At 41.7% G+C, this 25863-nt stretch overlaps 1 protein-coding gene and 1 non-coding gene across 2 annotated transcripts; both read left to right on the top strand.

The window, feature by feature from the left end:
• The first annotated feature begins 12678 nt into the window (after positions 1–12678).
• On the top strand, positions 12679–23200 carry slc1a9 (solute carrier family 1 member 9). The gene is made up of 10 exons (XM_026362742.1): positions 12679–12832; positions 13620–13772; positions 15098–15354; positions 16821–16926; positions 17058–17184; positions 18644–18877; positions 19666–19860; positions 21777–21911; positions 22117–22555; positions 23018–23200. The coding sequence occupies exons 1-10, from the start codon at positions 12679–12681 to the stop codon at positions 23198–23200; spliced, it is 1983 nt and encodes a 660-aa protein (XP_026218527.1).
• trnan-guu lies at positions 14106–14179 on the top strand. Its single transcript has one exon. It is a non-coding gene; the product is annotated as a tRNA-Asn (tRNA).
• Positions 23201–25863: the final 2663 nt, after the last annotated feature.

Here is a 25863-nt window from a genome sequence, read left to right as displayed (position 1 = left end):
CCAGTGTTTGATGACTTACCAGCAGCATATTGTTGGCAGGTACATATTATTGCATATTATTGCGAACAGTCTGTCGTGAGGACGGATGGGATGATGTGTCAGGGTCCTCGTCTCTGCACTGGTGCAACATTATCTCAGTTGGCACAATCAGACCCGAGGATGTAACCGCACATTGTGATGCCAAATCCGAATCTGCTTTCAGATTGCTTCCTGTTCGCATGTGCCAGATATTTTTGGTGTGTGTTGACATCCTGGCTATTTGGCAGGTGAGTCTCTTGCTCAGGGGCACTTTGACGTGATAGCTCATTTGATATTAGGTTCTAACCGCACACTTTAAGGACACAGGTCACTACACCCAAAATAAGACTGTGCGCAAAGTGTTTGTTTTTTTTTTTTTAAGCATTAAACGCAAACAGACAAATTGTGAATAGGTTTAAAGTTACACTTCACTCAATATTGAATAGTCTTCAATAACTTCCGGTTTATGTCCCTGCTCATCCTAGATGTGATGTTTTTATTATTTTTATGTAGTTGTTTTTATTACAGAGTTACAAGTTATTGATGTTTCTGGTGTATACGTGGATTATTGTATGGGCCTATGCGTGAGTTGAAAGTTAATATTTCTATAAGAGTCACAGAGATCAGTTAAAAGATGCAATGTGACCAAAAAGACAAACAAAACCAACCGAAAGAGACAAAACAGGTTGCCAAAATGTTTTATATGAGAATCAAAGATAAATCTTTCCCTAATACGGTGCAGTAATAGATGGTTATTGTCTATACCTTCTAACCACTAGTTGCATCTCACACCCTCTTTCTGTCTCTCCCTGTGTATTCTGTCTGCATCTCAACTGTCTATCAAAACAAGTCTATAAATACCAAAGAATAATCTTTATTATCTTTATTAAAATTATCCCTAGTAGGCAGAAACATGCCAAAATGTTCGTAAACAATGGATAAATTGAAACACACACAAAAACCACTACAAATGACACGATGTGGTGTTTAAAAATGAGGGGTGGGGGACCTTTTAGATGTCTGTTCCCAAGGTCTCTATTTTCTCAAAATTTGTCCATGGCTAAAGAAACATCTTAATTTTTCATGTGAAGCCAAATCTAATTCCTTGTCACTTGGGGCGACAGTAGCTCAGGTGGTAGAGCAGCCGTCTACTAACACCAGAGTGACTGATTCGATTCCTGGTTCCTCCTGGCTACTTGCCGGGGTGTCCTTTGACAAGACACCGAAACCCTGTAGTAGCGCCGATATGTACTGTCTGGCAGCTGTCCAACCACAATTTTCCCAAGGGGATCAGTGAAGTATTTCATTATTGATATTGCAACCCAGATAATTTAAAACAGGTTTGTGACACTACTACACTTTACCGGAAAAATCTGGCATGTTTCCTATGTTTTTCAGTTGATTTGCATGTTGTGTATGTTTTGAGATGTATCTAGAGCCAAAAAATGACGATTTCACCAACAGACTTACAGGATTGTGCAAGCATATGTTCTCAGGATGTCACACTGAATATCTATTCTATGTGCAGGCAAATGTTTCTCATATGAAGGATTCACGAATGCTCACGAATGATAATGCACCAGTATTATGTGGTTTAATCCGAATTAAATACAGCAACATATTTAGGCTGGGTGAGTGCAGGAGTTCAAGACTCCCTTTAAGATGAAAGGGTGGAAACAGGAGCTGATGACTGGCTGCACTGTTCACTCACAGGTCTTTGGGGGAAAGTCAGCGAAGACCCAGAGGAGACACAATGGGGGTCTATAGAGGACACACAAGCCGACAGACAGGTCAGTGGGTCCTCGGAGCAGATAAGTCCCCATACAGACCAGACTAAGGGTTCGCTGCTATTGACCCGCGAGAACACCATGTCCACTAAGCCTCCCCACCTTGAATGGCCTTGTTGAAAACGAGAGCCGTAAATTGGCGGATGAGCAGAGGTGGGAGACTCTGCCTCCACCTTCCTCCTGCCCCACACCCACCCACCCTTCTCTCCCTCGCTCGCGCTCTCACATGCTATCTCTTTCTTTCCTTTACCAAGTAGTGGTTTCCATCTCACCAAACCCCTTTTCCCCCTGAATGTTTAAAAAGATGAAAGGATAAGGAAAAAGAATGGAGACAAAAGAGGGGAGGGTTGTGTTACAACCCTGCCCCTGAGAGACTGCTCATGAAAGAGTTTGGGGATGGGAGAGATAGGGACTGGAGAGGAGACACAGAAAGAGAAGGGGGATCATGAAAAGAGGTTTTTCAAACTTCAAGCTGCTAAAACGGGTCACGTCTGTATAGAGGGGCAGACTAAAGTGCAGTCTTCACTCAGGGACAGAGACATTTAACACTGTCAGTACCCTAAGATGGAAGGGAGCGAACCCATTGACTGATTGCGCAAACAGACATAATCACACACACAAACTGTCTTTCCTAGAACTTTCTGTTGTTCTTAAACATACCTACTATACAGCAGAAGTGCTAAAATTAGATTTCAGGGAAATCTGCCAGATCATCTTTACCAATAAGTTGACCAACAAACATACACACTCCCTGGTGTCTCCCTTGTGGCATTCCTCTGTCTTAGCATTTAATGTCAGTCACTGGAAATCCTTGCAACCCTCCCACCATTCTTTTTATCTCCTTCTTTGTCTGGACTTGCCCTGCACGCACTTAGATATTTCCACCTCGGGGTGCATCAGTGAGAGTTAGAGCTAAGAGACAGACAGAGAGAAAGTTATTAGCTAAGTGTGGACAAGAGTGATGTTCAAATAGAGATGATGATGGAAAGGGCAGGGACACGCACAAGTCGTTTTCTTGCCCACTTGCCCTGCTGCTTAGTCTCTCGCACTTTTCTACACACAACTGCATAGAGTGAGACGAGCAAAACGAACCACAACAGTTTCACAATTAAGGAGATATAGATGTTTATTGAACACATTACGTATTTTTATGGCACAGTGGACACTAAATTATGAATCACTGTATCTCATAACTGTGATTCCAGTCTCCCAATAGTTATTTCATTCTGTTCGTGGTCCACTTAAATTTGAATCTTACAATTGTTTCTCATTTTTCTAATTAAAAAAAAAAAAAAAAAACACTGCTGGATTTTGATGTTCCCAGATGTCACTTTTACTGCCATCAGACATCAACTTATTGCTTTTGCATTGGACATCCTTCTTCATTTGAAATTTGGATCTGACTATAATTGGAAGGTAGCTATTATGGCAATTACTGCAAATGGCTGAGCTGTGCTGTCAGGGTGAGGCTAACAGTCCGTCCACGGCCGAGCCACCAAGTCAGACATCAGATCTCAATTACAGTTTCATGACCTTCCCAAGGTACTTGGCATCACTCATCATCTCCTCTTCCTCACCTTCTCTTTTTTTACTCTCCATTGGTTATATACTTTTAAATCATTTATTGTTTTCCGCCCACGTTCACCTCACCTGCTAAACTCCACGTCCTCCCCTTGCTTGCCCCTAAATTTAAGCCTCTCTCTGGTGAGAACTGCGCTACCATCGCCAACATTACCACACACTGAGGTATGGTTACATATGTTTCCAATTTGAGGCGTAATGCTCCTCACTCCGCAATCTGACCCAATTACCCGAGCCTCCTGGAAATGCCCTAGTCGGCAGGCATGGTGGCAAAGAGGTAAAGGGTCAAAGGTGAGGTCAGACTGTGATGAATGCGTCACCTCCTGTCTATATGTCTGTCTCGCTCACTGTCTATCTTAGCCGTACCCGGCTGCTTCCCCGTGGTCATATTTGGCACAGGTGTAAGGCTGTGTAGAAAAAAGCAACCCAAGCCTGAAATTTAATTTCACAGCTTACTAATAGTCAGAGAGGATGAGTGACACAGTGTGTATACCCAGACCACACATACAGCACACATGAACACTGACAGAAGTATGCACACACACATGCACACACACACAAACATGCCTGCACCGACTGCACACTGCCGCTCTGACAAACAAACAACACATGCGCCTACAAGTCTTTCCTGCATGAAACTGAAATTAGTGTATGGAATGTTCACCTTCGGGAAAACGGTTTGGGAGGGAGAGGGAATATGAGAGCATCCGAGCTGCAAAGCCCTCATTAGAGGGAATGGGGGACTAACTTTGGTAATTCCGCTTAATGAGAAACAGGTTCAAATGGGTGCAAAACGCAGACTGGCGCTACATTGCGTTACCTGGCAGTCTGCCCCCGCACCAGGTCCATCTGTTTAGATTTTGTGTTATGTGCGGCGTACATGTAGAAGCTGGGTCACTCAGACGCCGCCACATGCACACACTCTGCTCGTCTTGTTTACATGGTCTGCACCGCCAGTCCCTCTCCTCTTACAGCACCTCTCTCCCTCGCGCTCTCTCCCCAGATTACCTCTCAGTCACTCCTCCTCATCTCCTTATCTGTCTCTCCTCAGTGTCTCCTTACAGGACTCAATTCACCTATGGCGGCTACACTTTCATTCGCTTGCCACAGATTCTTTGCAGGCCCTCCCCTCCGGATTAGACTTGCAGCTTAAATAGTGAATGATCTGTTTACTGTTAACATCTTCCTTCTCTCTAACACAGCCTATTCCTCTGTCTCTCTGCATTTTTTACACTAATCAACCACTGTGCTCCGGCTCCGCTTCTCCATATCCCCTCACCTCCTTGTCCAAAAGCCATGTTTTGTCCCCTTTGCTAGGGGAAAAAATGTTACACATTGTAAACTTTACTCACTGTACAACACCCTGCAGGATTGGATTTCACTAGCAGACTTTGTGTTTGAACTGCTCTGGCAATTAGCAGAGGATAGACTTACAAGGCACCTACTGCACAATAGAGGTACCAGCACAGTTGTACAAGCCCCTGTTCCTGTCCTGCCCCTCTCCATCTGTCATTCCTTTGGGACTGTGTGTGTGTACGCATGTGTTCATGTAAATCTGTCAGTGTTGGTGCCAGATACTAAGTCTCCCAGTACGTTGTAGCAATATTAAGCACACCGCAAATATATAAGCAGAGTGGAAACTGATGTAGAAACCGATAGTAGTACAGTTTAATTGGTTGTAATAATTTCAAACATGTTTTCATTGGAGAAGATGGCAGTTTGCAGATATTTCATGGCTAGACCAGTGAGGAAGAGGCCATGCAGGTTTTATGCATTTGCATATTAACGACTGCCAAGTCACATTGTTATACATTTTTTTTTATGAGTTTATATGATGCGCTCATAAATCAGTCATGCCTTTCTCATAAAGCTTAATCATAGGCTCTCATTTGTCAAAATACAAAGCAGTATCTCTGGTATGACAGAGCTGAGACTCCTCAGCTCATTTGTCATCTTATTTCTAATTCTGTGTAGTCATAAAGATTCATGAAAGAAGCTGGAGCCTTGTATGTGCAGTATGTAGCAGCTCCACCCATGGGCCTCCATGCATTTTGAGGCCTCACTGACTGACACTGATATCTGGCAAAGGGCTGCCTCAGAGGGAAGCCACTGTATAGGTTTCTCCACTGAGTGCAGAGCTATAGCACCCTCCTGTGACAGGGAGGGTAATCACGACTGCTTCCATCCATGTCTGCTGATGATCGAAACACACTGTTTGATAAGAGGATCACTTCTGCCTAATTTCTTAGTAAACTGATGAAACATTTTCCGCATGGTTATCACTGACGACAGTGTTTCCATCCTTTCCAGTGGACAGGTGAAATAAGATCATTCAAAGAGACCCGTGATGGAGAGGAAGTGAGTGAAAGAGTCAGAAAGAAGGGAGGGAGGGGAGGTGGGGGGTTGGGGGGCTCAGAGCACCAAGCTGTTGTATTAATCTGCAAATTTTCCTCAGATGACGCAAAGACTGTGACTTTGCCTCCCGTCCCCTCTCTCCGTCTCCACATCCCTCCTCTCTCCGTGTCTTTCCCCGATGCCTCGCTCTTGTCAGATGGGAGACAGCAACACACAGCAGGTAAGCCCGGCCACCTACTTGTTGTTATGCTTTTTTTCCCCATCAGCGAGCTCTCATTCATTCAGTGCTCACGGATGCGGTGTGCTCGCACCATTTGTCACCTTTGACAGGGTTGTTTTGATTTGTTTGGCGTTTCAGAATGGCTCTGTGTGATTGTTTGGTGTGCCGCCATTTATGATTGTCTGCTTATTGCGAACTTGTTTCTCCAGGGTAAACATAAATTTGTGCATTAGTGTCAGGGATGTCGTGCCTGTGTTTGTTTGCAATGATTTTTAATGAGTAATGATTCAAAGCTTTGCAAAGTTGTAAATCAGGCTAGACTCTTGCATGTGCAGTCAAAGGATAGTAATACAGTGATTTTCACTTTTTAAATCTGCTGTGTGAACATGTGGCATCTGTAATATGTTTTCAGTTATTGGCATTATTTTAGCACGCTGTGTGCTGTCAGAGAGAAGAGGATCAGAGGGATTTAAGGCTGGAATAAGGAGTTTCCAAGATGTCTGTTATCCAAATGAGAAGCTAGATTTACTGTACGCCGGGAATGAGCTGTGTGAAATTCAGTCCGGCTGGGGGGAGGAGCAATGGAGAAATTGCGACCATAGATCGAAAAAGAAAAAAAAATTGGGGGGGGGGGGGAGAAAGAAAGGGAACGAGAGGAGAAAGAGAGCGTTTATAAATAGCAAAGCTTTACAAGGGTGAAGAGAGCAGATGTGAGAGACAGTCTGTGCTTAAGGAGTTCAAACAACAGATTAATACACTCAGATTATCATCCGAGAGAGAAGAGCGAGAGAGGGGATGGATGGGGTTATGTGTGCTCGACATGTGTACACACACAAACACAAACACACACACACACACACACACACACAGGCAGACAGATGCAAACCAAATCACAAGACACACGTTAAACTCACTCATCACAGACGAGCTTGTTTTCTCTCGCTGTAACGCTGTTCATCCAATCTCCGAAAGCAATGTGTGGTTCTACCTTCCTCCCTTCTTTTGTCCAAAAAGATGAAAGTTTGATAGTGTATTATTAATTTCAGTAGTTAATTACAGTTAGTTAATATTAATTACAATTACAAATGACAGACATACAATGGTCCCATCATCTTAGGAAAAATAATCTAGAGATTATTCTCCACCTGATCTCAAATACTAACATACACACACATACATACACACAAGTCCTTTCCCTGAAACTTCCTGGCTGTATTTTCCCCTCATTGTGGTTAAAATACAACAAATAGCCAATTTTGGCAACTGTTCAGTCAATACTTTGAAAGTTTTTTTTAGGTGCCATCAAAGAAACCTCACCATCACCATATCAGAGCCCTCTTGATTGCATGATAGTGGCAGACACACCATGGCATCAAGGGTAAGAATCAAGCAGTGATGCATAGAAGCCTCTGAACGTAAAAAGAAAATGAATGAATTAGATCACTAGAAATCTGTAGTTTGGTTTGATGAGTGACATTTTTGGTCCTGGCCATCTGTGTTAGACACAGAGGTGTTGAACGCAGGAGAAGGAGGTATTGTGGAGTGAGCTTGCTTTGGGGATGACGATTTGGACAATTTATTTTAAATTCAAGATACGCTTTAGCATCGTTCTAGAGCAACATACCATGATTTGACTTCAGCAGGACAGTGATCCAAAACAAACTCAAAACACCCCCAATCTTCCTTCATCCTACTTTGAGTTTTTATGAGATCTGAATTTAGTATGTGGCTACTGATACTGTGGACTAAACATCATAAAAATAAATATACCTTAATCACTTATTCGTAGTTACTGTTGACTAACTCTAAGTTGGGTTGTCTTAGTTGAAAACAGAAAATTAAGTACATTGTTAATTATTGGTAAGTGCACATATTTCTTATCAATGCAAAAGCACAGTGCATGAATTTCATGACACTTCATTATGATACTGACTTGATGGTCATACAATTGACTTTTCATATTTTGATAGTCGTGTGTTTGATACCAGTGTATCATGTTGTGAGTTGTAGTGCTGCAGTGAGCATCTTCGTCTCGCTCTGCTGAACGAGGAGAGGATGGAGGGGCGGGGTGGGGATTACATCTCGATCCCTTTGCAGAGCCCACACTAAACAATCAACCATTGGAAATAATCCTCTGAGACACACAGACAACTGCACACAGTTACAAGCACACACATACGGATGCCTGCTTAATGACACGTTACACTATATAGTTATTTTAGCTAAACTAAAAAAAACAGAGTATTGAAAAGAACTCCAGGAGCATTTTACAGCAGAAATTCAGGCAATTACAAAATCTTTAAACGTATCTAAACTGTCTCAGTGTAAAACATAATAGAAAGTAGGTTTAAAATGATATATGACGAAAATATGATCTTTATGATCATATAAGGAGGACATGAGAGTTACAGATGTATGTATAGACAATGGATGTCAATGGATGGTCATTAATGTTGATGAATATAAGTGCAAATGATGACCCTGTGAAAGACAGACAGAAATCAGTACTCAGATTAGTTTGTGGTGTGACGATACTGTATGTGCACCTCTATCTACAGCAGCGTGGGCTCATTCACAGTAATCAGCATCTGCTCTTCTGGGAGATTAACTCATTCTGTCATTATGCTTGTCATCCTGGAAGCCATGATGGTTAAGATGATGTGATGTAAGTGCATGACAGCATGTGATGGTTATCATATGTGAAATCATATAGTACATCTCTGAGCCCACCAAATCACTTTGAATACCTGTCTTCACCTTTGTGCCCATCACTGAAATGTGTTTCCTAAACTCTCACAAAGAGTAGGTTTCCCTTGAACGGGGAATGCCTCCTAGTTTGCAGTCTACCTGGCAGAGTGGTAATACATGTGTCCTGTTGCTACAAAATCCAGGATTTACTGTAAGCTGCCTGACCAAACAGTCTGAACTCACTCACTTGAATCGCTGCGTTTTATTAGGGATGCTAAGCTGTTATGTGATGTAGCAGGCATGACTACAACCAGTCAGTTCTCTCCTGGCTGTTACTGTGACACTCTAATCAACGTCTGTTTCTTGTACAAGCAGCCTGTTTTTTGTGTGGGTTTTTCTTCCCCCATTTGGACAGCTCAGTAAATGCTAGTTACTAGAGGCCAGCTACATTGTCTCAAGGCTGTGACATTTCCTGGAGCAGGAAAATAATCTGTCTGTAGGGGAAGAGAGACAGATTTGCAGAATAGCTTCGGGTCCTTGAGTATCTCCTTGCAGCTTATGTTCCTCAGTGCTGCCCTCCTTGCAGGACACATGCTGTTGCTTCATTATTTCAAGACCTCCATCTGACCTGCTCAAGGAACAAAGGTTTATCCAGCTTACACTGCTAGAAATGATGGACATTTTGTTGATTTACATAAAGCTGGAAAGGTTTACAAAGTCATGTCAAAGACTTTAAAAATTCACCAGTCTACATCAAGGCCAACGATCTACAAATGGAGACACTTTGGGACTTTGGCTATTCTACCAAGAAGTGGGCAGCCAGTCAAAATAACCCCAAGAGACACTCACCAGTGAGGTAAAGAAACAACTTAGAGCCAAAGATTTGAAGCTATCATTGGAACTGGATAACATCTGTGTTCATGAGTGTACACTACGTAAAACATTGAACAAGCAAGTGTCTATGGCATGACACCACGAAGGAAGCTGCTGCTTCCTAAGAACATTTCTGAACACCTGATGTTTGCCAAAGAGTACATTAACACTCTACAGCAGTATTGGCAAAATGTTTTGTGGGCTGTTGAAACTAAGATTAAACTATTTGGAAACAACACACAGTAAAAAGGGAATAGCATCATGAAATCATCATCCCAATCGTAAATTATGGTGGAGGAAACATCATGGTTTGGGCCTGCTTTGCTGCATCAGGTACTGGCCAGCTTGCAGTGATTTGGGGGAAGATGAATTCCCAAATGTTTTTTTTTTTTTGTGATATTACTTTAGGCACATTATATTTGTTAATACTCTTGACTTAGATAAAGATCAGATCACATTTTACGACAAATTAATGCAGAAAACCACAAAATTCCAAAAGGTTCATATACTTTTTCTTGCCACTGTATTTTGGAATTTTTTTTAAAGCTTTCCTGACCACAGACTAACCGTGCATTCTTAAAATGTCAGTTTAAAGGAAAACAACCTTGATCCTAGTTTGATCATGTCTCTGTTTTGAATTTATCCAACCGGGGATTAACAGGACCTTGTTTGCCGACCATAGCTGTCCACCCTTTTCAAGGGTCAAATCCCTCAAACTCTAACCAGTGTGATTTGAGTGATTTTCATTTTCTTCCATTCTCCTTAGTGGACTCACATACTGTGTAACCAAAGTGCATTACCAAACAATATACATGCTAAGAATGACATAAGGATTGAAAAGAGGATTTGTAAAGACTAGAATGGTGGAACCCCTCCCCCTCCCCTCCGTGGTACTCCGTTCACTGAGGATTAAAATTCTGCAATTGAAACTTGGCAGGATATTCTCCACCCCCAAAATATACCATTTCAGATCACACTGGCAAACGACTTTGTGCCTGGACTGGTGGCTGTTGTAGATGCTAGAAAAGGGGCAGAGATATGGCTGAAGGGAGCAGGAGATGAGAGAGTGGAAGTGAAAGCGAAGCAGCAGACAAACTAGTAGGTACAGTAAGATATTTTTACTCCTTGTCTTCTCTGCATTTGGTGCAAGTGTTCGAATCTATCTCTTGCGCTGCAGAAAATGCCATCCACCCAGCTGATGGATTATAATCATGTCTGATTGCAATTGTCTAAGTGAGTCAGACTGTTTGTAAATGTGACATTCATAGTTCTGACAAGGATTTGGCATGGCTGTGCTATTCTCCAGATGTGTTTATATATGATTAATGTTTAGATGGTGGCAGTGGGGGTCTCTGCAGAGTAGAAAAGTGTTGGACAGTGGACACATTCCTACATTCTGACTCCTTCTTTGTATTGAAGGTGATGACCTTACCTTAGAGGGAAATTAGATTGCTTCCATAACATTTATGTGTTAACTCAGAAACAGAGTATTCTAGACTTTGAGAGAAACTTATTTGCGGTCAACAGGTGTTTACTGGAAAATCCTTTTCTCTTTTAAAGAAGTGACATGGCTGATTTGGTATAAACATGCATGCTAATTTTGTGATGCTTTCAATTTCCACACAATACCATCATCAGAATTCAAATTTGTCAAAACGTTTGCATTATAAACAAATACCTGCAGATCTTATATCATCCCCATTAGCCTGAGGGATTACTTTGTGTTTAGTTTTGTGCTAATTTGTGTTTGCATGTGTTATGTTTGTGTCCCCCATCCCTCCTGACTAAACTCGAAGCTCATGGAAGCTATCAGGTAGAGGACACTGAATGAACGAACGCAAGACAAGTAAAACTTGCAAAGCAAGTAACTTCTTACACTGTATGTTAAGTGCCAGAGCCCAGATAAAAATGTACTATACCAAAATGACCCACGAAGGGACAAGCTAAAAGCCGCTGACTATATGGTATCACTTCACCATCTGTGTTTCAAATACTTGAAGCCCTGATCAGTCAGCTGCACACACAGTATAAATGCCAGTACTTTAACTTTTTAATTAATGAAAATAACCATCCCTGTTAGTAGCCATTATAAATTAGTTATCTAACCCTAACTGAAGCTCAATGCTTACCTGTTTTACAAACCTAGTATCCATCCACACGTTACTAGGCAAACGTGCAGTGGGCAGGATCACACAGGTCAAAACAGAAACAGACGATCCCACCCGGAATTAACATTTCAAAAGCGATCTTACAGGGAGGAGCATTGTTGTCTAAGAAGCCAATATTTTAACTTACTTTAACTTCCCTCTTCCAGGTTGTCAGGAGAGATCTTCACAGTTTTCCTTGCTGAAGTTTAATCAGATTGTATTTTACTCAAAGTTTCATTCCACATAGGAATTAATATTAGTCAAATGTTGTTCTGGCTGCAGCTTCAGTCTTCTTGCCTTCCTATAGGGATTTAGTCATCAAGTAACTCCCATTCAAACCTGTGTTCAGGTCTCTCATACCTGTCAATCAAAGATAGACAGCCAGGGGCAAGATCTAATGGGTCCTAACTGACCCATTCTTCATCTCTTCCTGTGGTGGCCAAAACAGTAGAGATACCTTGTATAATGCACTCCAATTTGACTTCACCACCCAATATGACCTAACTTATAAACATGTAGTAGAATTATCACCTTTCCGCCTATCCAAAAACTGAGAGAGATGTACCTAATAAAGAGGCCAATGAGTGTAGATTCTGCCTTTCCCATTGAGAGGATATTGCACAGATTTTATCTCTTTAGTTGTTTGTCCTGTTTAGCTATTGCCTTCTGTGTTTAGGTTGCCTGAAGTCAGGAACCTAAACCAAATACCCAAAGGACATTCCTGTACTGTGAGTGGGTGATGGGCATCCTTGGATGTCCCTAATCCTCCTTTAAGAAAAGAGTTAGCCAGCCACAGTGGTAACATTGTGAGACTCAAGAGAAGAATTCTTTGTTAAGATGTAAATGTATAAACAATCCAGGGTCTTCACTTTGACAAATCAGTGAAAAAGCCAAGGGTGCGTCATTAACCACACACTGAATATTGTGCAGGCCAGCACATGCTGACTTATGTTAAAGCATGTAATCTCCCACTGGTGAAGCCGTCTCTCCAAATGTCTCCACAGGCAGGATGACAAATCAGCCGACAGCCAACCAGTCCAACACAAAAAAGGAAAAGGAGAAAGAAGAAAACCTGCGAGATGACAATACAGAGGTTGCGTACAAAGATGCCGGCCACTGCAGCCGCAACACCCACAACCTGCTGCTGGGACTCACTGTTTTGGGTACGCATGGCCATGCTCACGCTATGTCCTGATATTATTCTGTTTACTTCTGCCTTATGTGGGTTAAAATATTTTCATATCCAAATCAGCACATTCTTTACTGATTGAATAGAATTGAATTTGAGGTTGGTTTTATTATTCAGAAAATAGCCATTTGTGCTGTAGCACATGTTAGCACACACGATCATAACTGTCCTCAGTCCTTCATGGTCGTTTTCCCATGAGACAGCTTAGGCTTGTTGTTGTCTTTAATCTGCTTCTGTAAACACTTACTTCTGCATAGCTGTGTTTCTTGTCCAAAAAAGCCCTGCAAAGTCAAGGAATGGGTTAGTGTTTGGCTGTCATTTGTCACCCAGATTTTAATCTCAATTTAAACTTGTTTACATTACAGTAGACAGTTTGTATTAGTCAGAGAACCTCTTATGTGTCAGATGTAAAACAACATATATTGTTGTATATGTTTTCTGAAAGCCAGTACTGCTGCAGAAGTTTAGATATTCTGATAGTTGGCATTAATACAGTATTACTGCATTGTACCAATTCTCATTATGTTTACCTCTAACAAAGCTGCTCTGCTCAAACTCAGACTAACAAGCAGCTCTTTGAGGCAAGATGACCAGACTTTTTAAATGGTTTGAAAAACCGCGTCCCAAAAACGAAACTTGATCATATAATAATACAGTCATTTTAGCCAAAACACATCCATTCATCCTTACTCTAAAATAATAGCGAAATCATGTGTTTCTCAGAAAAAAACATTGTGTATTTAACACTCTCTTCTCCTCAGGTGTTGTCATGGGAGCAGTGTTTGGGATGCTGCTGCGGTACATGAAGGTGACTGACAGCTCTGCCCTCACTATGGTCTCCTTCCCTGGAGAAATCCTCATGAGGATGCTGAAGATGCTTATCCTGCCACTTATCATCTCCAGTCTTATCACAGGTAGGGCTGTTCACACACATGTTAGCCTGTGTACATACAACAAATACACTCCATACACAGGCTACAGCGCATTAAAGGCAGGTGTACATGGATGTTATGTTGTTTTGATTGAAGCTGACAAAACCCAGCTGCAGTGTTTGTATTGAAAACCTGAATTAAATTTATGTCAGCCTCATTTGTACTAATGCTAATATTGTATGCAAAAATGTTATGCTAACATGCTCATTAGTAATTAACTGTATATTGAACAGTACATTGCTGAAAACGTAAACACCACAGGTCAAACATTACATACAGTATCAGCACATTACCATTGTAGCAGTGTGTTTTGTGGTCACTGTGGCGCAATTGGTTAGCGTGTTTGGCTGTTAACTGAAAGGTTGGTGGTTTGAGCCCACCCAGGGACGACAGTAATATTTTAATGGGGCAGCATTAGCTCAGGCATCAGCAGTGGCCTCAGAGTGAGTGATTCGTTGCCCGGTTCCTCCTGGCTACTTGCTGAGGTCTCCTTGGACAAGACACCGTAACCCCGTAGTAGCGCTGACATACAGTCTGGCAACTGTCCAACCACAGTTTTCTCAAGGGGATCATCCATTATTAATATTATTATAACTTATTCTGATGTCGTGTTAAACCGTTTTGAACCAAAGACATCATATCCATCGCACACCACCAACATTTTATTTCATGTCACTGAAACCAACCATCACTGAAATGGATTTGTATATGATTAATATCCACAAACCAAACAACATGTGAAAGTTGTAACTTTCCAAATTCCACAGATGTACTTTGAATGTGATGTTAATATTTCTATGTATTCTGTTTCTAATTCTGTAAGGTCGTGACCTTTCTGTGCAAAATAGCTTGAGGTTATTTCAGTTGTTATTTGCCACCATAAAAATAAAAACTGATCTAAGGATAAAAAAATTAGCTTACTAGTTACCATACTAACTATAGGTTACCCAAGTTAACATTCTTATGTTAAGTTAAGATCAATTTTGAACTGAAGTATTTGTGTTCAGTTGCTGTGCTGGCATCGTGGACAAACGCCACCAGCAGCACATCCCAATTTTTTTTATTTTTTTATTACACAAAAATACTTAAAAGAATTTTGTGGTTTGCACAAAGTTTCATAAGAATCCTGGTTGGAAATCTTAAGAAACTCATACTTCATGAAATATTTGTGGATCAGGGTTGAAAAAAACTACCAACCACAGTACTTCAAGTGTCAGACTCTCAAGAAACATTTACAAATAGATGGACATGTACAGGGATTGTTTTGATTCTCTGTGAATACACTGTTGTTTGTGTGTCTGTTTCAGGGCTGGCAGGTCTAGACGCCCGTTCCAGTGGCAGGATGGGTAGTCGAGCCATGGTCTACTACATGTCCACCACTGTAATTGCTGCTGTCCTCGGGGTAATCTTAGTATTGGGGATTCACCCGGGGAACCCCAAGCTGAGGGGAGGCTCGACAACGAGTACAAACACTAAGAACCAGGAGGTCAGCAGTCTGGACGCCTTCCTCGACCTGATCCGAAACCTCTTCCCTGAGAACCTGGTGCAGGCCTGCTTCCAACAGGTACCACTAAGAATCTGTACTTGTACTGTTATAATATTATGGCTGTTCTGTATCAATATAAATGTAACATACACACGTGGAGGAAGGTCAAGATGAAGATGAAGCTGTTTGGAGAAACTGATTTATTAGAACAGATTTCAACAGTGAGCTTTAGTGTCCAGTTATGATAATAATGCTGTATGAGAAGCTTTAGCACTGTGTGACTATCATCCAGCTCGTATCCATCCACTTTGTTTAACGTGTCACTAAGAACTCTAAGATTGTGCTTCAGAATTCAAATGCTGTCCAAATTATGGTATTATAAAGTAGCATAAAATATTGGAAATGCCTCTCTATGTTAACATATAAAGATCAAAGTGGAAGACACAAGCGTGCACATGAGCAGTGTGGCAGAATGAAAGAGCTACCCTGACTTGTTAACGACCTGTGAGTCTCTAGAGAGCCTGATCGCCCTCTAGACTTCGTACACAATGTTTTCTACATGTGTTAGCAAGCGTGGTGAAAGCATGAGTTGACTCAAAGGGGATTTGGCTACAGAAGGACCAAAAAAGGCCAAGGCTGACTTCTGCAACTGGACAGTCCTTGAAGTGGTTGAAGTGTACTTTTCCTATTAAAGGATAAATTAAAAATTAAAAATAATACTATTAAAGGATTATAAAAATAATACTGCCACAGACAAGACTGGAATATTTGAATTCATGAATACAACGAAAATAAAAAGAATATTGTAATATCTCACTAACTGTAATGGTAATGGTCAGCTGGCTAATGCTGGACATAGCACAACAGCCACTGTTTGTCCATGCTGATCATTTTTAAACCAGAATCCAAAAGTCTCAATCGTGATTTGACAGTTGCCTTCTTCTATCCAAATGCTTTTTTTCCCATCATCTCTCAGTCATGCGTGTGTGTCTCAATGATTAGAAGTAGTTTGTCTGTGTTTGACTGGGTGAGGGTCAGCCCTTCTGCTACTGCTAATCTCTTAACATCTGTAATGCTATATCCTTATTTACCACAGTAGGGCATCTGCTGGTGAACGGGGAGCACTGCTGAGCACGAGCTTATAGCCTCCTACTCTCTCTTGTCTTCTCCCTGTGATGTTCTGTGTGTGTGTTTTTTTTTTCTTTTCTTCTTCGCATCTAAGTTTTATTGCTTTTTTGTTTGTACTCATCGGGGATTCATTTGTCACAAATGACACAATTGCTTTAGCAGGAAGGAATCATCCCTCCCTTTTAAACCATCTTCTCTTTCTTTTCTTTCCCTTTGTTGTCTTTATATGATAATCTCTTGTTCTGTGTTTAGCCTTTTCTTTAAACACAAATCTGAGTTTACTTTGACGTTGCCAAGCCTTTGTTTGGTCACACACAATGTGAGTTACAAAACCAGGGATGTGAATTGGAATCATGTGAGTTCAGTTGCAGTCTGAAACCATGCTCAATCTGAACGTCGTTCTGTCCTCCCTTTAGGTTCAGACGGTGCTGAAAAAGGTGCCAATTGCAGCACTAAACCAAACTGACCCTGTTTTAGTGAACAGGAAGAAACTGGAATACAAATGGGGCATGAACGTGCTTGGTGAGTTGATGACAGAGCTGATATCGCAGTGGTTGCTTTGTGTTGTCCAGTCACCTCATCTTAATGTAAATTGTCCTGATGTTTGCTGCTTTGCATCGACAACTGTTGTACTGTATGTTTGTGTCTCAAAGGCTTGATAGGCTTCTTCATCACCTTTGGGATCTGCATGGGTCGGATGGGCGAACGGGGGAAGATAATGTGTGACTTCTTCAACATCCTCAACGAGATCATCATGACGATGGTTTCCATGATCATGTGGTCAGTGTCTTCTTTTCCCTGTGCGCATTTGCGTGCAGCATATGCGACTGTTTGACAACATATGTCTGTTTTCGCTCATGCGGGCCAGCGGCTGCATTGCTTTGACATTCTGGAGATACCATACACAGAGGTCAGTGACAGTGATGGATAAGGCAACGATTGTGTACATGAGAAGAAGCAACAGGGTTGAACAGGGAAGACTGAAAAGGAGAGAAAGGCAGATGAAGAGGGAGAAAGTGTGTTGGTGAAGGACACAGACAGATGGAAGGAGAGAGAGAGAGGGTTTCCCTGGGACATGCTGGAGTCTGTGGTATGCTGGGGAGTAGCAGGAACAATGTTGTGGGCTCCCAGGGGAGCCGGGGTGGAAGATCTCCAAAATGTAATGGATCCACCGACGGCAGAGGAGCCACTTGGCAGCAGAGCAGAAAGCAGATGTGGTCAGGAGGGACAGCGGGACGTGAAAGGATGCTTGTAGGAGCATGCCTTCAGAGATCGGTGCACGCCTTGAGGCTTTGCAGGACCCCGGCTGGTCGCACAGAAAGCATGAATGTAGTGGCACTCAGAGCAGGGACGGAAAAGGAAGGGGGGAGCAGGGTAGGCGGTTGGAAGAAAAACAGCAGGATGCTTGTTTTGCAGCTCTCCTAGGCCATCTACATGTGCAGCTGGACACCAAAGGAATTGTGTCCTTGTTCGTATCACTCACACAGTATAAACAGATTACTCATGGGCCTATGGAGCTAGCCAAACACAGATTCCAGTGTATACAAAAACACGTATCATACAAGGAGCACATCCATCAAACCATATACAAGGCATATTCCCCCAAACAACTGTCAGTAAATGCCAGCCTCGGGGTTTAGCATGCAGCTGACCTGAGAGCAGCCCGCTGTCGTGATAGGACCTGCTTCGACTCGGACTAGGAATGGCTTAAAGGGGAACACTGCTTTAACTTATATGTCCCACAGCGGTCTGTGTCCAGGAACAACTGCACACCAAAGCTGGACACCAGAGATCCAAGAATATGTCATGTCCTCCTGTAGAGAGAAAAGCTCCTTTGACAATGATTAAAGATTGATAAGGTGTCTTACATTTCACCAGAAAATTACTAAAATAGCAAACACTTTTTTCTTCTTTTAAAAAAAAATGAATCTCAGTTTTTAGATAGCTCTGATGTACCAGCTCCTGAAAATCTTTGTGTTTCCATATAATTGCAGGTGCCTGAGCTCTAGGAAACTGGGACTGACATTTTTATAAAACATTTAATGATGTGATCAAATAATCAAGAAAACAGATTAAATAATAATTAAAATAATCAGCTAGGCTGCGGCATAGTTTAATATGTCACATCAGCAGGAATAGGAAAAATATACAAGTCCTTAAAAGGCAAATGAGAACAATGGAGAGTAATTTACAGTCCGTCCCACTTCAGTAATTCATTTCTTTCTAACTCTGGGCTCAGGTACTCTCCTATTGGCATTGCCTCTCTGATTGCGGGGAAGATTGCAGCCATTGGAGACCTGGAGGTGGTGGCCAGGCAGCTGGGGATGTACATGGTGACAGTCATCGTGGGCCTGGTGATCCACGGCGGCTTGATCCTACCCGCTATATTCTTCGCTATCACCAGAAAAAGCCCCTTTACTTTTTACTCTGGAATCTTCCAGGCTTGGATCACTGCTTTGGGCACGGCTAGCAGGTATGAAAGCCTGCAGGAAGTGTAGTGTGTGTGTGTGTGTGTGTGTGTGTGTTGTGTATGTGTGGGCGGGCATGTGTTAACACATGTTCGTCACATGTTTCTTTTACAACATCTATTTCTCAGGCAGCTGCTGTAGTTACTATGATTGATCGGCCAGAGCCTGGTGCATGCTTTGGGTTATTTGGATCACATTTTTAAAAAGCCAAAGGCAATATTTTGTACTCACGCAAATGGGCTGACAAATTAGACAGCAGCGGTGAATGAGTGTGAGCGCAGGCTATCATAGACAAGCCCATGTCAGACAGATCCAGTGTTGTAAACGTCTAAGCTGTCGGATTAGTCGCCACCAGCCAAACTGGTCTCCCTGTATCCCGCCTGGCTCGGCTTGGCCTGCCCGGGATTCACCACTGCTGCTGAAACCAACTGTCATTTTGGCACATTACTGAGGCTTTAGCGAATATGGGTAATCCTATCAACGTTTTCTCTAATTATATTATGACCCGAGCTTAGCATGGCTGGGAATCAAATTCCTTTAATTCACATGTCGGAGGATTGCAACAGTGGCCTGCACCAGCTGTTAGGAAGAGCCTGTCAGCCGACTCAAATTTCTGCTGCTTTTTTTTTTTTTCATCTCTACCCCCTTACCTCCCTCCCCTCACCTCTGCACTTTTGTCTTTCACCACCTGTCTACCTATTTTATGTCGTTCAGCAGATGCTTTGCTCCTGTTATTTGTACATCTGCACCTATTTCTTCTAACTCAATATCTTGTGGGGCCTTCTTTTCTCAGTGCGGGGACATTACCCGTCACCTTCCGCTGCTTGGAGGAAAATCTGAAGATTGACAAGCGTGTGACTCGCTTCGTGCTGCCCATAGGTGCTACCATTAATATGGATGGCACTGCCTTATACGAGGCCGTGGCAGCCATCTTTATTGCCCAGATGAATGACATCACCCTAGATGGTGGACAGATCATCACTGTCAGGTAAATCACATGGTGGTTGGCCCGTATAGAGCTCATGATATTTTCTTGTTTTATTTCTGATAACTGGTGTTGTTGCTGTTGTTTCAGTGTTCAGAGTTTGAGAGCAGACAGGACACACTCACATTTACCTTCATTCTCGTTAACTCGATATCTCGTTGAGAGAATTGCTTTAAATGTGTTACTGTCCTGTTAGACTCAAGGATAAACTGGTTAGATTTGGTTCAATGCTTATCAAAGAAATATCTCAGGAAGTGTGAGTGAGTGAAAAATGTAAGTTTAGCGACAGTGTGTTTGTATCACATGTGTGACATTCAAGATTCGGCTTTATTTCAGGTGTGAGATACACCTTCAACTTTATCAATATACAGCATGCAAGTGTTGTAAACCTATAACTTAAATCAGCTTGATAAGCACAAATCTGTGTGTTGTGTCCATGTCACAAGCTGTTTGTTGTCGGTTGTTGTTTACACCATCACAGGATGCTCTATTAATACAGAAATGTGAAGAGCACGTCAAGTTGCAGCTATTTTTGCTGTTCGTATAGTATTTTATATTAGTTCATATACAAAGTTATAAACGATTTAAAATGTTGATTCCAGGGGATAAAAGCAAAGCAAAAGCAACCAAATACCATACTAAATAAAACTTCAGAAGACTTCTGTTTGTCTTACTTCAATTTTAGGTAATGTTCTGTTTTGTATAGAGATGAGCATCAGTCTAAAACTCAAATGAATGAAAGTAATTACATATTCATTTCTTATTTCTGAGGTTTCAGAATGAACCTTTAAGTCTCATTGGAACCAGTCTTCTTGGGTCAGATTGTAATTCTTGTGGCTGCGGGTTACAAGTGATGCTCAGAACCTTGACGTTGTTTATGTATGTCTTTCATCAATGGCTGCTTACCACCAAATTCCTTAATCTAAATTTGTTCTGTATGACTATTGGAGGACCTGTGGAGAAATTGTTCTAAAATCAAGTCCACATGTGGTGTGTAAATCTCTTGAAAGCCTACTGTGGGGTGATAATTGGCATTGCAGTTTGTCAAATATGATTAAGATGTAAGGCAGAGCTCTGAGAGAGTAGACGAATAGGATCGTGCAGTAAATATCGTGGGTTAGAGCAGTGTCCAAACTGGTCTGCAGTCACATCTGGGACCAACATGAGCTGATAATTCCTCTAATTGTGGACATGCCATGACTAGCAACATTCTTTAGAGCATTGAAGATTTAAGTCGGGAAACATTAAGAGATTGTGTTATGCTGTAGACACACGAACTGCAGTAAATATTTCGCATTACACGAAAGCCTTATGTGGACTGAAAAATGAACACATGTAAATGGGAGGTTGTTGCTGTATGACCTGGTTTTGCAAATGAAACCACATAATAGTATTTCTGTACCAATCTGTGTGGGTTGTTAATTTTCAAATTAGTTTTTTTGTTTTGTTTAGTTTTTTTGTTTAGTTTTTTTGTTTTTTTGGTAAAAAAATCTTGATTGACAAATGTGGAGTATGTCATTAAAGTAACCCTGTGCTAAATCTACACTATCTCTCCAGTAATCCTACAGTTTTCACACAGACTCCCTCTCACCCCTTTGTTTCTAAAAACAGCTAGTGTCCAACATCTTGTAGAGCTCTAACACACCAAGTTTACTGGTCTTATTGGCATCCTTTCGGCTGACTAAGCATGCTGAATCAGCAGTGAACGCACTCAAAGTTCTCTGATTGGCAACTATTAAATGTGGTTTGACCTCAGCCTTTTCTGGTGTTGTGCTGACTTAAACTGAAAAGTTCATTTTTATATGTTCACGTTTACATTACACTTTGCACATGAAATAAATGTTAATAATAAAATCGTTTTTGCCGCCGAGGAGTCCTTCCATCAGCATAAAAGTTGTTATAATTGGTTATCTCCACAGTATGACTGCCACTCTGGCCAGTGTTGGAGCTGCCAGTATTCCCAGTGCTGGACTTGTGACCATGCTGCTGATCCTGACTGCTGTCGGCTTGCCCACCCAAGACATCAGTCTGCTCATCGCTGTCGACTGGCTGCTGTAAGTCAGGTGTCTGATAAGCAAGAGTGCGTAGGTGTAGGGAGTGCCAGTGAAACAGGAATCACTGCTCTGACTGTTTTAGCTCCTGCTCAACAACTTTTTTAGTTAAAATAATTACTTTTTGTGAGATGCACTGTACAGTATTGGTGTTAGTCAGCTGTTGGTGGGTTTCATCATTTCATTTGTTGACTATTTGTCCACTCAGTGACAGAATGCGTACCTCCATCAATGTGGTGGGGGACTCATTCGGTGCCGGGATAGTGGACCATTTGTCGAGGGCGGAACTCACTGAACTCGATGCAGCAGAAATGCAAATGCTTCAACATGAAGAGGAGCTCGATTTCATCCCTCCTCCACCGATCCTCACAGAGATGGACCTGGTTGACCCCCTCAAACCGCCTGAGCTGCCACCCCGCTCCCCTCGGCCACCCAAACAAAACCACCACGGCCCCATTCTCTCCCAGTCCCACTCTATCACTTATTCACCATCCCGTTCTATCCGATCTCCATCACCTCGCTCCATTCGTTCTCCATCTCCGCGTTCCGTCTGCTCCCACTCTCCCCGGCCTTTCCGTACTCATTCACCACGCCTCCTCCGCAGGACGGAGCCGGGTTACTGCGCCCTGCCCAGCCATGATAACCAGGTATCTACCCACCACTGCTTTTTCTGGTTTTAACTGAAAACACGTAGCTCTGTGCAAAAATGCTACTTTAAATTTAGCTTTGAGTAGATATGCAATGATTTTGGAGATTCTGATTCTGTTTTCTACTGCAATACTATGAAAATACAACATGCAGAGTTAAGACTACTGGTACTCCGCCTTTAGGGATTAATTATTCAGAGAGTGAAGGATTAAGCTTTATAGTAAGACAAGTTTTTATTAACGGATGAGAATTGTCAAGTTGTCAAGATACATGATTTTCACAAGGTAGTGATCAAGTGTTTTCTGTCTGCTTGCTCCTGTTTGTTACAAAAATGATTTACCATTTTTTACATTATAAAAAAGAAATCAGAAGATATGCTAACAGCTCTAAAGTATGTCATTTTTTTTTAATACAGGCTGTGTGGTCACCTGATCTCATTTCATTCTTCTTTGCCTTCTCAGATACCCACACTGCCTTGCGCTTACAGAGAGAGAGACAGGGAAAGGGAGCGGCTGAGGCGAGAGAGTGAAACGGAAGAGGATGAGGAGAGGGAGAGGGTTTTGGATGAAGTAAGCGATGGCGAGGAGAGTGATGACACTGCTTATGATAGGAGGCACGCCATCCCACCGAGCGACCTGCCTTGACTGGATTTCACCACCACTGTTTCCGTTTCAGTTTTCCCCCGCTTTAGTGTACCGCCCAGCTGTTTCTCTAGATTCCAGTGGCGGTCTAACAGTAGATTTCTGACTGGTTAAGATGCTGTTTATTAGTTGTATTTTGAGTTCACTGGTCTTGATTGACAGGGCTGATCGAAGTATTACTTCGAGCGTAAAATTCATAGATATTAAAACGTAAACATGTTGTAATGTTCCCGAGAAGGGCCCTTAAAGACAGCCCTGAGATTTTTGCTCTATGGTTTGCTGCAACAAAGACCTTAAACAGAGATTTTTTCCTAACTTGCTTGTGTTATTTCCTTTTTAGAACTGTACCACTGTCCTGATTTATCATTTTGTTACCAAGCTTAAATGATCCTGAATGCCTGAACTTTAAACCTTAAATATGCCTGATACCAGAGAATCTGCTTTTGATGAAAGTGTGTTTGTTGTTTCAACTGGGCTTTGCACAATCATGAGTTGTAGCTTGCTTCTTTACCTTTGTGCAACTCCGTTCGTTTTCTGTTACTATGCTGGCAGGAGATGAAGTGAATAAACATAAGTCACAGGAATAGTTCCACATGTTGAGCAATACCATTATTCACTTTGATAACCCTCTCATGTCTCATTTATTTTGAACAGTTTGAACAGAGCCAGTCTGTTTCTCTGGGTCCATCCTTTGCTTTAAGCTGAGCTAACCAGCTGCTGACTGAAGCGTCATATTCACTGTACGGAGGTGAAAATCAGTCTTCTTATTTAACTGGTTAGAAAGAATTTCACAATATGTTCAACTATCCCTCAGCAATACTCACGTGTTTATGTAAACAAAACAAACGTCCAACCAACAGACATTATTTTTATATACAGTAGTTCTCTACCATTTTGCATCTCTTTACATTTCAGTCCTGGGTGCTCTTCTTGAATCCTTCCCTGGCAGCAGTCACTGTTGGTGTTAATATTGTCTATATCATCTATGATTTGTATTTTTCTTGTTGTGGTCTGGTGTCTGCAATAAGCAAGATGCTGTTTTAATTTTGTTGTATGTTTAAATTTACTAGTTATTTTACTTTTGTCATTATTTGACTTCATAATTGCTATAAAATAGCTTCATCAGTCTCCTTCTCCCACTGAATTGCCTTTCATTTTAAATAGAAGTTCATCAGCTGCCACCCTACATCCTTAACTCAAATTCACAGGTCCAGGTTGTGTGTATATTGTAATAAAATCTTAAATATTTATTTAAAGTAATGAAATTTCTGCTGTGCCTCCTCTGTCGCTTAAGTAACTTCTACAATCTGTGGAGGGATTTGCAGGTAAAAGGGGGACATGCGTCAGCGTTTGACGACTAAAGACACAGGAAAAATCCTGCAAACAGATATTACTGGATGGAAAAGTTGTAACAGACACACGAGTGAAAGTGCACACACTACACACGAGGCTGCGCTTACACATTGATGAGACAAAGTCACATCGAGATACCAACACACTTAATCCTCTCAAAGAAGAGTTAGAGATGGACGAGGCAGGACAGGGTGAGGGATGGGAGAGGAATCGGAGAGTGGCAGATGGCCAGAAAGACGTCAATCCTTTTCATTCTTCCGAGACAGCATGAGGGCAATGTGGGTAATTTCAGGCAGGACTGACGTTAGTTTTGGGTCCCTGCACGTCAGAGAAGATAGTCAAGTGGGGTGAAGGGAAAAGGTTAAATGTAGCAGGTCAGTGCTTAACAGGAATCTGAAAATCTGACGTGTCACAGTTTGTGCAACTTTGTCTGAAACTATGTAAAATCCAAATTTGTGATGATTGCCTGGAGTTTGGGGTTGATGGTGTCTGTGGAATAAAGCACTAATCTGTCCTATAGCATGAGAGAGAGTTGTCCCTTCGTGGGGATATCGCACCATCTGAGGCAACAGGGGGGTCAGGAATTTAATCACTGTAGCCATCATTGAGATTGTGAGTATTTGTTAGGGTGGCGGGGGTTATGAGGAGCATCATCTGCTCCAAAACCCCGTCTGTTTCCTTTACTTCAACCTAAACGTACAGTATCATAAGGTATTTTCTGATTATTGTTGCCAAACAATTAAGGTTTGGGACCATTCAGGGTTTCTTTAATAATTCAGTTAGTTAAGTTTGATATAGCCTGAAATTTAAATAAAACTCACTTGGATTCATTTGCTGGACTCCAAACTAAACGATTGGCTGCAGCATAGTAATTCCTTTTTATTGACTTGTAAACAAAGAATGCACAAAAACTATAAAACAACTCCAATAAATGAACATCTTAGAAAGAAAAAGATCCTTTAAACATGGGCATGTGGATCGTCACGCAGACAGTGAGGACCTAAAGCACTGTGCTGCTGTGTATTTGGGTATGTACATAAAGTCTGGTTCTAAAGTTGGAACATATGGTAATCTGTGTATTTTGTCCTGTAAAATTCTTCCCATCACATAAATGTAGTACCCTACATCAGTCCATCAACAAGGTGTTTCTTTTTTCAACTATCACTTTCTTACAAGCCACCGATAATTATTTTAACCTTTCTGTTAAAAGAAATACTTCAATTCAAAACCCAATTATAATTTTGTTGTTTTCAGGGTTAGGTCAAAATAGAACCACGTGGGAACCATTCCAATAAATAAAAATGATTTGTGTC

Source organism: Anabas testudineus, chromosome 8 (assembly GCF_900324465.2).
Source record: "Anabas testudineus chromosome 8, fAnaTes1.2, whole genome shotgun sequence".
Taxonomy (NCBI): domain Eukaryota; kingdom Metazoa; phylum Chordata; class Actinopteri; order Anabantiformes; family Anabantidae; genus Anabas; species Anabas testudineus.
This window is presented reverse-complemented; position numbering and strand designations above follow the sequence as displayed.

Excerpts from the sequence above, each read along its gene's own strand:
- slc1a9 (XM_026362742.1), top strand. The coding sequence starts at position 12,679 with ATGACAAATCAGCCGACAGCCAACCAGTCCAACACAAAAAAGGAAAAG. Across the intron at positions 12,833-13,619 it reads GCTGGGACTCACTGTTTTGG|GTGTTGTCATGGGAGCAGTG; the intron begins GTACGCATGGCC and ends TCTTCTCCTCAG. Across the intron at positions 13,773-15,097 it reads CATCTCCAGTCTTATCACAG|GGCTGGCAGGTCTAGACGCC; the intron begins GTAGGGCTGTTC and ends TGTCTGTTTCAG.